The sequence below is a fragment of the Portunus trituberculatus genome, chromosome 50, assembly GCF_017591435.1.
Source record: "Portunus trituberculatus isolate SZX2019 chromosome 50, ASM1759143v1, whole genome shotgun sequence".
Lineage (NCBI taxonomy): Eukaryota > Metazoa > Arthropoda > Malacostraca > Decapoda > Portunidae > Portunus > Portunus trituberculatus.
Window position 1 is genome coordinate 21,536,258 of NC_059304.1, and position 14,853 is coordinate 21,551,110.

The 14,853-nt window shown below is 44.6% G+C and overlaps 1 protein-coding gene across 1 annotated transcript; it reads right to left on the bottom strand.

Moving 5' to 3' along the window:
• Positions 1-2,027: 2,027 nt before the first annotated feature.
• Positions 2,028-8,466, bottom strand: LOC123499910. The gene is given in 5 exon segments (XM_045248441.1): positions 2,028-2,923; positions 3,419-3,496; positions 3,499-3,573; positions 4,385-4,528; positions 8,350-8,466. Coding segments are annotated over 5 exon segments (867 nt in total). The 3' UTR covers positions 2,028-2,470.
• Positions 8,467-14,853: the final 6,387 nt, after the last annotated feature.

Here is a 14,853-nt window from a genome sequence, read left to right on the forward strand (position 1 = left end):
CAGCAGCCACCCCCTTCCAATTATACTCATACTCTTCTGGATGCATTGCCTTGTTTGTTCTTCCTTGGCAACCTTCCTCTACTTCACTCTTGAATCTAATTATTGATATTGCGAGCCGTGGAAGGTTTTATTACAGTACTTTGTCTCCCTCTTCACCTATCGAAGTATTATCAGATATGCATGTTATTTCATCTTAGACTTTGGAAACTCTGTCAGCATAAATGAAACCAGGTGTTATGTGTTGTGTGAGGTGGGTCTCTCTCTCTCTCTCTCTCTCTCTCTCTCTCTCTCTCTGGTCAGCTTATCCCAGTGCTACCATAAACAACAAAGCGGCGAAAGTTAGCGTGTTGTCAAGTTACTCCAGGCTTTGTTGATGCGCTGGGATCTCGTCAGCCTCCCCCACTGCCCCAGCTACAAACAAGACAGTGGTGAAGGTTCTCGTGTGGTGAAGCTGATGCAGGAAGGAACTGGTTCTCAAAATAAAGTGGTAGATGAATGGAATGGATTCAGGAATTAGGTTGCTTGTTAGTGCTGAGTCATTTGGAAGGTTTAAAAGGTTAGATAAGTTTGTGATGTGGATAGGTTTCAAGTAAGGACTGTTGCGTGTGTTTTCTTCTAATGTTTTTGTGTATCTGTTACATCATTTCTAGCTTTTCTAGTTTTTAACTTTTTCCTTGTGTGTGTGTGTGTGTGTGTGTGTGTGTGTGTGTGTGTGTGTGTGTGTGTGTGTTTTCCTTTCTACATCCACTGTGCGATTAGAACATTTCCTTTCACTTGTTTTCCGAGTGTTCGTAGTGGAGGTTCATATGAGCAAGTGTGACAGTCTCGCTCGTTGCTTTGCCCTTCTCTTTCAAGCATACCGTGGTGCAATTAAATCATTTCCTCTCACTTATCGTTGTCCGTGCTACTAATGCAAGTGTTGGCCAGCGTTCGTCTCTGCTTGTGTTTCATGGACGAGTGAGTGTGAAAGCCTGATGTCTTTCCGCCTCGCCTTTCAGTATCGTGGTGCAATTAAATCGTCTCCTCTCACTTATTTTTGTCCGTGTTAATGCAAAAGTGGACTAGTACCTGTGTTCCTCCTTTCCCTTTCCTGGCGAATTCTTGGAGACTGCTTTTATTTACTTTCCCTTCCTCCCGATCCTCCTCCTCCTCCAGTCCTCCTTCTCCTCCTCCTCCTCCGACGCAGACACTTTCAAGGCACCAGTATCATGTAACCTCCAGAGTATCAACTGATTGCCAAATATTCCTTTCACAACTCTCTCTCTCTCTCTCTCTCTCTCTCTCTCTCTCTCTCTCTCTCTCTCTCTCTGGGTATTCTTGGTGCTGTCTCACTTCTTTTCATGCAATGCTGTCGTTATTAGCTTGTCTCGTTGCCTTTATAGAAATTGATCTATTTATACAAGATTGAAAACTTATATAAAGGAGTCCAGTATTACCTTTTTTTTTTCTAACGGGAGCTTTTCACATACTTTTCTCCTTAGTTATTATTGTTCTTTTATTTTTATCATTATTGTTATTACTCTGTGTGATTTTACGTAAGAGAAGTTAACAGATGCGTCAGTAATGGTGTGGGTTAAAAAGGAGATGAATGGAGACACTTTGATGTTTGGCCAGCCAGATCAGCTCAGAATATTCTAGTGTTTTCTGTATACTCTTGATTTATTTGTTCCTTCTATGCAAAGGGAAATAAACTCAGTGAAAAATATACAAACTTCTCTTTTTCTTTCTTTTCCCAAACTTGTTCTTCATCTCATGTTCCTTAGCAAATGGAATAAAGATGTGGCATATATGAATACAATGCGATGTTCCCCGCTGAACAACCAACCAACAGAGAGAGAGAGAGAGAGAGAGAGAGAGAGAGAGAGAGAGAGAGAGAGAGAGAGAGACAGACAGACAGACAGAAAGATAGACAGAGACATACAGACAGACAGGAAAACAAACAGACAGGAAGACAAACAGACAGGAAGACAGACAGACAGACAGAGAAAGAGAGAGAGGGAGAGGGGGAGACACATTAAACACAAGAATACATTAGACATTTTATTGTTAGGGTTTATATTACACTTGGTTCGGGTACTCGAGTATAAACATCACCAAGGGAGCGTGTGTGTCCTTGAGTGTGTATACTTATCATGACAACCACGAGACTTACAATACAAATAATAATAATTTACATATCAGAGAGAAGATATTCCCCTCGCTGTTACGGGAATTGGAGGAAGGGGAGAGGAGGAAGACTGAGAGAAGTATGGGGGAAAAAGATGTAGAATTAGATACGTGAGAAAGATAATACAAAAGTGAGAAGTAATTTCAATTTTTAAGGCGCGTTTGGAACCAAGTGAGGGTGAGTATAGCACAGGTCATTGATGCGTGTGAGGGAAAGGACAGAGACTTAATGTACGGGTATGCTTCCCTTGGGTGACTCTCCACAGGGGCGTGGCGATGATGCGTGGCGTGTGGCGTGGTGGTCTTAGTAGCCATACCCGCTGCTGCCGTAAGAGGGCTTGGGGCAGACGGTCTTGTAACTGTGCTGGGTCTGGGTGACGGTGTGGTACTGGGGCACGACCTTGGTCTGGTACTGGGTCTTGTACTGGACTTGGGTGGTGGTGATGTACTGGGGCTGGATCTGGGTCTTGTACACCGTCTGGTACTGGGTCTGGGTGACGTACTGGGTCTGGTACTGCACCTGGGTCTTGTACTGGGTCTGGTAGTGGGTGGTGGTGATGTACTGGGGCACCACCTGGGTCTTGTACACGGTCTCGTACTGGGTCTGGTACTGCACCTGGGTCTTGTACTCAGTCTGGGTGACGTACTGGGTTTGGTACTGAGTCTTGTACACAGTTTGGTACTGGGTTTGGTACTGGGTCTGGTAGATGGTGGTGGGCACGACCTGGGTCTGGTACTGGGTCTTGTACACTGGGACCTGGCGGGGAGGAGGGGGAACAAACAGGTGGTTAGTTTCTCATCTCACCTGTTCACTGTGATCATTGAAAGGAAGCCGCTGTGAAAATGTACACCACTGTTACACATGGAAGAAATATGTACAATTGTAGACACTTGAATATTACTGGAGTACAAAAGCATATATTACATTTTCAAGTATACATGATAACAAGTAAGTTAAGCATTAAATGTCTGAAAGTATGTATGTAGGTTTGGAGGACACATGTGTAAATTCTAATCATAGTTTTTTTTAATTTCATCATCCTCATCATATTAACTGGCAAATAAAGCAAATGTGTCTGTCTGTAGGTATGTAGGTTCAAAGGAAATGTTTATATAAAGAAAGCATTTGTGTCTGTGTGTACGTATGTAAGTTCAGATGATATGTATATAAAAGGTCTAATCAAACTATTTTTTTTTTCTATCGTGGCTGCACCTCACAGTGGCACCACCACCACACACCGTCCATACTCACCTCCTTGACCTGCGTCTGGTACTGGGTGACGTATTTGGTTTCCGGGTAGCAAGGGGCAGGCCTGTGGTAGCTGGGAGCAGGGCGAGGTACGACGCCTCCGCCACCGCCAGGAGCGCCACCACCACCACGGCTGCCACACGCACGTTGGACCACATCTGAAACACGGGCGGAGCGGAGCAGTGAAGTGGCGTCCTTTCACAAGTCGCGTCACACGTTATGAGGCAAGTGGGAACGATATTTTTCTGTTTTCCTCAGATGATCTATACTCTGTCTCCTTCTTCCTCTCTCCCTCCCTCTACATATGGTCAGTGAAGTGTTTATCTCTGTCTGCTTATCTGTGTGAGTGTCTGTCAGCAATGTGGAGAGATCAAGTGGCAGTGATTATGAGTCTGTCGTAGCCTGAAAAGTGAGTGTCTTCCTCTCTCTCTCTCTCTCTCTCTCTCTCTCTCTCTCTCTCTCTCTCTCTCTCTCTCTCTCCATAGCATGAGTGACTGAGCAGCAGCAATAATCAGTCTGTCAGCCTGAGGTGTGAGTGTTGTGCACAGCACGCCATCAGGATAATAAGCAAAAAAATGATGAGTCTCAAGTCCACCCGTGGCCGAAGTCTGAGCCTGTGGTTATTTTCCTCCTACAGGTGAGTCTCTGCGTCACAGGTGAGGCAGACTTCATTACCTTCACTGGTGTTTCTTCCGCAAGAGTCAGCGAGGGAATGAGTTGGGCAGCGGCTGGTCTGTATTTATAGGAGGCCTTTCCCTCCCTTCACTCCCCGTCCCCCGCTTCGCTGAGAAGGTTAACCACAGGGCCGGCACATGATGTGGTGCGTGTGTGTGTGTGTGTGTGTGTGTGTGTGTGTGTGTGTGTGTGTGTGTGTGTGTGTGTGTGATCGTGTGTGCGTATGTCAGTAGGCGTATCCCTCCGTCTCGGATCTTGGATCTTCTCTTTGTTTTTTATGCTTCTCATTTCTACTTTACACTCCTCGGAGCTTCCTGGCGTAGTGTCATGGTTCTGTAATTGGGACCTAGGACCATGGAGGGAGGAGGGAGGGGTGCAGGGGTGTGGCTGGATGGCGGGAGGGCGCAGGAGTGTGTGTGCGGGGTTGTAGGCGTGTGTCTAGGGGCGGGGAGGGTGTACTAGTGGTGTGGCTGGGAATCTGACACAAAAGCCTCATGTGCCGCTACTGTTAAAGGCTCTTCCCTGACCTGAATAGTCACATGCATACATAAATGATAGCCGCGGAATGCACCAAGAGCCAGTGTTGTGCTCCTGACCACGCTGCTCACCCTTACTTTCTATTATCTCTCTATCTCTGTCTCTGTCTTTCCTCTGTCTGCCGTGCCATAATGCTTGCCGTCCTGTCTGTCTTTCTCTTTCTCCCTTGCTACTCTCGACAAACATTTGCTCAACCTGCCAACTTAATTCAACGCAGGGCCTCGCAATCTGTTAGTTCGCTTGTCTCTTTGATTTGTTTCCTCATGGCTTTTGATCTATTAGCGTGACCTTGCTTCCTTCCTTCCTTGGCTTCCTTCCTTCACTCACTCATTTTCTTCCTTCATTTCATGCATAGTTGTTTATTTCTGACCTTCCCTCTTTCCTTCCTTCCTTGCCTCCCTTCCTTCACTCATTTTCTTCCTTTATTTCATGCATAGTTGTTGATCTCTGACCTTCCTTCTTTCCTTCCTTCCTTTATCTCTTTCCTTCCTTTACCCTCTTCGTAGCTGCTGACTTTGTACCTTCGACTTTTTTTTTATTTCCTTCCCTCATTCCTTCCTTCTTTCCTTCCTTTGATTTCATCCACTGCTTTTCTTCTCATATTTCCTTTGTAGCTATTGACTTGTACCTTTGTCCTTCCTTACTTTAATTTGTCATTCCTCTCTTCTTTCCTTTCTTTTTTATCTTCCATATCCTTCTTTTCTTTCCTTCAGGCAATTAACCTTTCCTCCTCCTTTCCTTCATTGCTGTCCTTCCTTCCTGCTTCCTTCACTCCTTTTAGCTCATAGCAAAACTTGACCTGAGAACGCACTCAACATCTCTCTCATCTTCCATACTGTCGAGTTTTTCCCTGTATCCCTCTTTCTTGCCACCCTTCCAACCATCTCTCCTTCCTTCCTTTCCTTTTCTCTTCTCCCCAGCCTTTGTTTTTTCTCTCCCTCAGCTAGGAAGATCGGAACAGGAAGCCTTGTGGTGGATATGCATGTGTAAGACTTGCTGGCCTTCGTATTATAAATCTAACACCTTCGCTCGTGGCATAGTGATGGATTCAAATTTTTTGGAGGTCTTCGTCTAGTCACCTTCGTGTTCTGTGTATGAGGAGGCGATGAGAAAGCTTGTGTTTTTTTAGTGTGCTTTTTTGGTTCACTTTATTTTGAAGGGTGTGTTATTTCTCTTTGATCTATTTATGGCGAGACAATGAGAATGTGTGTTTATTTTTATTTTTTTTCTATTCTTTTTTATTATTTCTTTTATTATTTCTCTGCGACTCGTGTCCAGACTGTGTTATCTATGAGGACGAAGAAAGAAGGAGATGAAGAAGAGGAAAGAGAGAGAGAGAAGGAAAATAAAAAACGAACAAAAGGAAAAGTATGTAAATTCGTCTTAATAATCGACTTAGCCTTAATCATCTATTTTTATTCTCTTTTTCCTCCTTTCCTTCTCTTTCTTTATTATGATTACGTGTGTGTGTAAATATAGAAGGTTGTGTGTGTGTATGTGTGTGTGTGTGTGTGTGTGTGTGTGTGTGTGTGTGTGTGTGTGTGTGTGTGTGTGTGTGTGTGTGTATCAGAGAGAGAGAGAGAGAGAGAGAGAGAGAGAGAGAGAGAGAGAGAGAGAGAGAGAATGAGAAATAAGTATGGAGACAAGAATGAGAAAGAAATATCTCAGTGCGTAGTAATTAACAGAAAGACGTGCTGAATAATAGTGAGAGAGAGAGAGAGAGAGAGAGAGAGAGAGAGAGAGAGAGAGAGAGAGAGAGAGAGAGAGAGAGAGAGAGAGAGAGAGAGAGAGAGAGAGAGAGAGAGAGAGAGAATAATCAAACATAACAAAACATAATCAAACAAGCAGTCAGATAAACACACAGACACGCACACACACACACACACACACACACACACACACACACACACACACACACACACACACACGGCACTAGTTACATTTGTACGTTCATCACGCACACTTGACCACATTGCAAGCAAGTGTGTGTGTGTGTGTGTGTGTGTAATTCACCTTGGTCGTCTGCTGGTCACCCAGCCAGTCTTCCCCACTACGGAGCGAGCTCAGAGCTCATAGACCGATCTCCGGGTAGGACTGAGACCACAACACACTCCACACACCGGGAAAGCGAGGCCACAACCCCTCGAGTTACATCCCGTACCTATTTACTGCTTGGTGAACAGGGGTCACACATTAAGAGGCTTGTCCATTTGCCTCGCCGCCTCCGGGACTCGAACCCGGACCCTCTCGATTGTGAGTCGAGCGTGCTAACCACTACAATACGCGTGTGTGTGTGTGTGTGTGTGTGTGTGTGTGTGTGTGTGTGTGTGTGTGTGTGTGTGTGTGTGTGTGTGTGTTTCACTGTTTGATCTGCTGCAGTCTCTGACGAGACAGCCAGACGTTACCCTACGGAACGAACTCAGAGCTCATTATTTCCGATCTCTGGATAGGCCTGAGACCAGGCACACACCACACACCGGGACAACAAGGTCACAACTCCTCGATTTTCATCCCGTACCTAATCACTGCTAGGTGAACAGGAGCTACACGTGAAAGGAGACACACCCAAATATCTCCACCCGGCCGGAGAATCGAACCCCGGTCCTCTGGCTTGTGAAGCCAGCGCTCTAACCAGCACTCTAACCACTGAGCTACCGTGTGTGTGTGTGTGTGTGTGTGTGTGTGTGTGTGTGTGTGTGTGTGTGTGTGTGTGTGTGTGTGTGTGTGTGTGTGTGTGTGTGTGTGTGTGTGTGTGTGTGTGTGTGTGTGTGTGTGTGTGTGTGTGTGTGTGTGCCTTAGACCTTTGCCTGATTCATCCTTGTGAGTGACGCGCCTAATTGTGAACCAGAATGCCCGGAAATGAAAGCTTGCCATGGCTCAAGGATTCCCTCCAATAAAAAGACACGCCCGCCTCTTTTGCTCTTCATTCCCTTCTCCTTTCTCTTCTTTTATTCCCCTTTTCCTTCTCTTGTTCTCCCTTTTCTTCTCCTTTATTCTACTTTTTTCTTCATCACACTATTCTTTTGCTCATCTTTGTTTCTGTTTGTCGTTTTTGCTATTCTTTCGCCTCGTTTTTCTATTTTTCTCCTTTATTCTCCTTCTTTTCCTTCTTTTGTTCTCCTTTTTCTTTTCTTTTATTCATTTTTCCTTCATCACACTAATCTTTTGCTCATTTTTATTTCTATTTGTCGTTTTTTCCCATTCCTTCATCTTCTTTTTCTATTCATCCTGCATCTTTTTTCTTTCTTTTCGTCTTTGTTTGCCAGTCATATCTCTATCCATTTTTTCTTTCTTCCTCCTCTTCTCGCCAGTCCTGTTAGTCTAAAACCTCTATGCTTATCCCTTCATTCCTCTCCCTACATCCACACCAGTCTTCCCATCATCTCTCTATCCATCACCTCACCGTTCCCTCTTCATTTTCTCTTCATCTCTTCATTTTACATTCACGTTTTGCATGCAGCGATTGTTGCGATCATCGCTGGTAGACCATTTTGCATGCAGCGATGGCGTCAGTGTTTGTGCGATTGTTGAGGAGAGAGCATCACGTGGCGTGAGTGAAAATAGCTTTGAGTAAACTAAGTAAAAAAAGAAGGCTTTTAATTAAATATCTTTTAGCTGAAGAGATTGAAGACGAAGAACTAATATTCGAAATGTATGGGAGGAAAAGGGCTAAGACACATGTTATGTTTAAATTGAGGAGTGAAAAGGGAATGTTTTCCAACTTTCTCTGCAACTTCTGCCCAGATGTTGTCCTTTACCCTTTGGTCCTTTATATTTGGCATGTGAGAGCTGCCACAACGAAGGATGTTTTGCAATTTCTTCCACAAGTATATCATCATCTTCGGAAGAAAAACTGTGAGCCATGATGACACACCCTCACACTACAAATAATCGTTAGCGACTGCGATTATATTCACCCTCTAGCCGCGCGACTATTTGGAGCCAGCGATGATCGCTCGCGACTGTAGCGATAATCGCTCGTTGCAAAACAGCCCCATAGGAATACATGTAATTAGTGCTCAGCGATGATCGCTGGGCGATCATCGCTGAGCGATAATCGCAACAATCGCTACATGCAAAACGTAACTTTAATCTCTTCTCTACCACCCCTTCACTTCTCTGTCCCTACCATTACCTACTTCACTGCATCTCCCCACGCCAAACTTCCCACTCTGTTTCTTCATTCCTCACCTGTTTTACTCTCTCCCTCTACCAGAATTCCCTCTCCCTCTCCTCCCAGCAGGAAACTCCATCGTAGTGGCTAGAACCGTCAGGCCTGTGGTGGGATGTGCAGAGGGTGTCCATGAGCGTGACCATATTTTGAAACTCTTCTGCTCTTCATCTCACCTCCACTGTGTTCTAAAGCTTCGAGTTGAAGTCACACGCAGGTTTTCCATGGTGCTTTTTAAGGCTCTAGTGACAGATTGATAAGATTTCTATAGCATTAACTGGAAAGATACCTCTTGCGAAAACAGTTAATCATTTTTAGTGGTCTTTGAAAATAATGAGAAAAAATAGTGAGAGAACAAACTGATTCATTCAAAAGACTCTAGTTGATATCACACGCTGTTTTTAAGAGTGTGTTCATGGTTCTAGTGAGTTCATGAAAAGTATTCTACATTGTCAAGCACTTATGAGAACCTGGCTAATCATCTCTGTGACCTTTGAAAATAGTCATGTAGAGAGAGCAAAGCGCGGCGCCCTTCACAGAGCAGTATTGAGGTATAGCGGGCTGGTCTCATTGCGTTCTGCTTTCCTCTGGGTCTCTCATAGGAAGCAGCGTGTGATGCAAGTGATTTTCCCATGTTCAGTATTCACCGGAGTAATTGCACGCGTCGCAGTGTGTTGGTGGAATTTCCTAAGGCGCGTCTCCTGAATTATGTAGCTCATGTGGCGTGGTGTCCTCTGCCGCATCCCACGCATCCTTCCTCCCCTGCTCGGTCAGGCAACCCAGTATACGCTCGCCTAGTCAACAGTGAAGAAGAGTCTCGTTTTTTTTTTTCTTTTTCTCTCGTGTGTGTGTGTGTGTGTGTGTGTGTGTGTGTGTGTGTGTGTGTGTGTGTGTGTGTGTGTGTGTGTGTGTGTGTGTGTGTGTGTGTGTGCGCGCGCGCGTGCGTGCTCACCGCAACTTCCTTCTTCCTGTAATCGGATATACTAGTCGGTATCTATTAATTTTTTGTTTGTTAATTCGTTGGTTAGTCAGCTGGTTGATTAGTTAGTTAGGTGGTTAGTCGTATAGTCATCGAGTACCAAGACTCTCCTATCTCGTGGCAGTGTGATCCAGGTATTTCCTACAACCCTGCCGTGATTGTAGGAAAAAAAAAAACGTCATAATTGTCCTCTCAGCCGCGCGTCACAAAGGCATGGCGGCGATCTTGCCTCACCACCCTCACCTGCCGGCGCGGTGCACAGTCTGGCTTGCTCTCTCCCATGCACCTGCCGCCGCTACCCACCCACCCACCCTTCCCTCCAGCCTCCAGCGTCCCACCCACTACTGTCAGACCCTCTCCCGCCCTCCACTGCCACTCTCCCGCCCTCCTACCTATCCTCCTCCAGCCTCCCGCCTCTCGCCTCTCGCCCCACAGTGAATCATCATGTCAGTGCCTGCCCATGTGTTCCCCCGTCCCCGCTCCCTCCCAGGCTCACACCTCAAGGCCACTGCCCGCCTTCCCGCAGCCCCCCGGACACCTCTAATCGGAAAGTGGGGCGAGATTAATAAAAGTGAAAAGACACCATAAAAAAACGGACGAGGCAAGAATCATTGTGGTGGGGGTGAGCCGCTCGCCGCCAGCTGTTGACTGGGGCTCGGCGCGGCCACTCGACAACTGCCACCTCGTCTTTCGTCTTGTAGTTGTCTGTTGCTCCATTCTGTCTCCCTGAAGAATCTCTTGTCTCTATATATCTGTGTGACATCTTAGTACATGCAAAATATGATTATTGATTCCTTACTGGTTTTCTCAAGGGTCTCATTTAGTCCCTTGAGTACCATGACGCGTTTCCATATTCATTCCGCTTACTATTCGGTGGAGTTATGCAGCTTCAGAAACTTATTTGGGTGATTAGAATAGCTAAGATTGTAGCCATTAATCTTCTGACCTCCATAGAACCTTCCTAATGTAAACAAAATGGTCTAATCGTACATAAATCTCAAGGTAAAAATTGTGTCCCAGTATTGAAGGGGTTAAGAATCGGTGTATGAAGTTTATTATAAAAAAAAACTGATTATTGATTTCCTACACGCTTTCTGAAGAGTCTTTGGTCTATAGATACACCTGACGAAAAAATTTCCCTACAAGAATAGTTGCATTGATTCCCTACAAGCTTTCACAAGAACTTTTTGTCTGTGGACGGGTGCATGAGATTTTATTACAAGATAAATGTTTGTTGATTCACTACCATCTTCCTGAAGAGCATTTCCTTTATAACTTGGTCGATTATATTTCATTTCGAGCAAAATACTGAAGTCAATGGGAATTATCTCAAAGTTCTTTAGTGCAGGATGGTTGGTGCCTCCAGTACAGCCGCTGCCGCCACGCCAGCCGACCCTCCCCTCAGCCGCGTGTGTGCAGCTTCCTGGAGATGTAAAAGTGTGTTTTGAAATTCCGCTCTTCCGCACTGGTAAACAATGATTACAATATTATCGTAAACAATTTTCACCGGTGCGTCATTCTCTTTACCTCTACCGGGTGTGTGTGTGTGTGTGTGTGTGTGTGTGTGTGTGTGTGTGTGTGTGTGTGTGTGTGTGTGTGTGTGTGTGTTTTATCTTTCTAGTTATTAATTTGTATTATGTACATGTGCATATTCTATCAATTCATTTCTCTTTATCTACTCGTATAATTGTTCATTTATTCAATTTATTCATTCACTTATTCATGTACGAGTCCATATATCTAAGTTTATCTTTCTGTCTATCTACGCATGTATTTATCTATATGCATTTATGTATCTATCCATTATTCACTCAATCAGTGAAATATCAGGCGCGCCATGACTATTCGGCCGGCGCGGGTGGATCGCCGGGAAACAAATAGAAAGTGTCGATGAAGATAGGGTGACACGAATGAATGAGGGCGCCTCGAGACAAGGTTAAGTGAGCAGTACCTGAAGGGCGCGAGGTGTGGCGGCGGTGACCTTGTCTGCGCGGCTCGGGGTCAACAAGTCTCAACATGCTCCTTGAGACTTGAGGCAGGCAGGGTTGCGTTGAGGCGCTCTACACCACCTGTTAACTTTCCTAGCGGCGCTGTAGCCTTCTCGCACGCCTACCTGCACACCCACACACCCGAAAATACAGTCAATGCGTGGAGAAGCAGTGGGCGGAGTAAGGCAGTGGGCGGTGGGCGGTGACTCTCGCACGACCATACCATTGACATGTCTTCCTTGAGGACCGTCACAACCTCGTCACGAAGCGTCACGAGACCTGAACATTTACTCTCCTTTTTATGAGGGAAATTTTTCCTCCCTCCCTCCCTCCAGCTCCTTCTTTCCTCCCTCCCCGTCTTGTTTTACAGCCGTGTTGTGCAATACTCGCCTCGCCGCCTCTCCTTCAGAAGCTGCTGGTAATCACATCGGCCTTTCATCTTTCATCACACTCCACGAATCGGGAACCACGCACGCTGGACACACCCACTGTACCCACAATGCACTGGAGTCCCTCTTCTATGGTGACGTAGGATTGACTCGTATCATGGCCATTAATGCGAATTTATTGCTTGCATTAATTTTGGTCACATGTGAACCTTGGAGACGAGAAGGAAGACTCCGCTCAGTGCCTGCACGTCTGAAGGTCACTGGTGGCGGTGATAGTGATGCAGTGACGGCGGCGGCGGTAATAGTGACGGATGACAGAAGACTGGGGTGTTTTTTAAGCGAAATAGTACAAAACATGGCGTAACAGTGATAAAAGGAACGCGAAGGGGCGGCGAATGGTGACAATTCTCTCACTGGTGACGGTAGGATGAAATAGTGGTTGCAGTAAGCTGGTGACGGTGGGTGGTGGTGGTGGTGGTGGTGGTGGTGGTGGTGGTTCTGGTGGTGGTGGTGGTGAAAGTATACATATGGGGTGGTGGCGATGGTGGTGGTGGTGGGTGATGAAGCGAATGAAATGAATAGAAGCGGAATGGACTGAAAGTGAAGTGTTGGTGATGATAACAGTTATTGTGGTGAGAGGCTTATGGTGAGTGCATAGTGACTGTAATGGTAACGAGGGAAGACAACGTTATAGTGAGGGAATAACAACATAAACAAGAGAGAGAGAGAGAGAGAGAGAGAGAGAGAGAGAGAGAGAGAGAGAGAGAGAGAGAGAGAGAGAGAGAGAGAGAGAGAGAGAGAGAGAGAGAGAGAGAGAGAGAGAGAGAGAAATCACGTATAGAAATAGAACAACACTAACAATGAAAAAACATCCAAAAATAAGACAAAAAAGTACATTGCACCACCACCACCATCACCACCACCACCACCACCTACAACAACAACAACAACAACAACAACAATGACAAAGACAATATTTCTATAAGTAAGACAAAAAAATAATGTGGAGGAAAGAGAAAAGGAGCAAAAAATAGACCAGTGAGAGGGAATCTATATTTAATTAGTGCAATGACGCAGCGCAAACACACACCGCTCCTAAACGGGACGGAGGTGAACAGGAAAGGCGCTTGAAGGTGGTAGAGGTGTTATTGGGCCTCGGATTTGTATGACGGGGCTGAATAGGATTTGTAAGGCGGTGAAAGAGGAGGAGAAGGAGCAGAAGGAGGAGAAAGGGGAGGGGAAGGAGGAGGAGGAGGCGGCACACAAAGAAAAGGAGAGGTTTGGATGGGGTACAGAGGGAGGAGGGTAGTAAAGGCATACAAAGCGAAGAAGACAAACGATGGGTACTGGATATGTGAGTTGATGCATGAATGGATAGATAAACGATTGAATAAACAGATAAGTAAATGATAGATAGATAGATAGATAGATAGAGATAGATTCGTAGATAGAAACTAGTCACAAAATATATATCCACTTAATTATAATATATCCACTTAATTATAATAACAAAATACTAACATTTCAAGTGTAGAAAAATGTTAAAAAAGAAAATTCATATTACACAAGAGAAAAAAGAAGAAGAAATCATCTACTTAAAATCTTTAGTACTGGGACACATTCTTTACCTTGAGGTTTGTGCACGATTAGACCATTTTATTGACATTAGGAAAGGTCTAAGGAGGTCAAAAGATTCATCACCAGAGTTTTCACTATTCTAATCACCACATGAGTTTCTGAAGCTGCATAAAATCATCAAATAGTAACCAGAATGAATATAGTAACGCGTCATGGTACTGAAGGGGTTAATATAAGACAAAATTGTCTAAATATAAAACAATAAAACCAACAGTATCCTTTTTTTCTTTTCTTTTTAACCTAAACGAGAAAAGAAAATTACTCGCAGCCATTCACTACTCTAAGAAGAAGACAAACACATCGGTAACGCTTCATATTGTAACGTAACATAAAAAAAATTGTCTCTATATAAAACAATAAGATCCTTAGAGCCTTTTTTCTGTCGATCTCTAAAACTACACGAGGAAAAAAAACCTGCTTCTCATAACCACTCACCACTCTAAGAAGACAAACACAACGGTAACGCTTCATACTGTAACGTAATATGAAAAAAAATGTTTATATATAAAACAATAAAACACTTCGAACCTTTTTTTTCTATCCTTCTTTTAAACTACACAAGAAAAAAACCTTGTACTCTAACCACTCACTAATCCAGGAATACAAACACATCAGTAATGCTTCATATTGTAACGTGTTGCCTTGTGTATGGGTAGCGAGGTGTCTATGGCTACTGCTCCACTATAGTAAGCACACCTGACAGAACGGAACACACCCAACTATGGCATACTGTTTGTTGCGGGTTAACCCTTTCAGTACCATGACACGTTTTCATATTCTTTCTGCTTACTATTTGGTGATTTTATTCAGCTTCAGAAACTTATGTTGGTGCTTAAAACAGTGAAGACTCTGGCCATTAATCTTCCCACCTCCATAGACCCTTCCTAATGTATCTGAAATCGTCAAAATCATACGCAAAATTCATGGTAGATATGCGCCCCAGTACTGAAGGGGTTAAAGGAAGGATTAGCAAAACAAGACCAAAGAGTAATGTACTTATTTTTCTACCACTGGCTAACCTCGATCTATATTCAAATTTCTCCTCCGTGCTTCCTTAGACG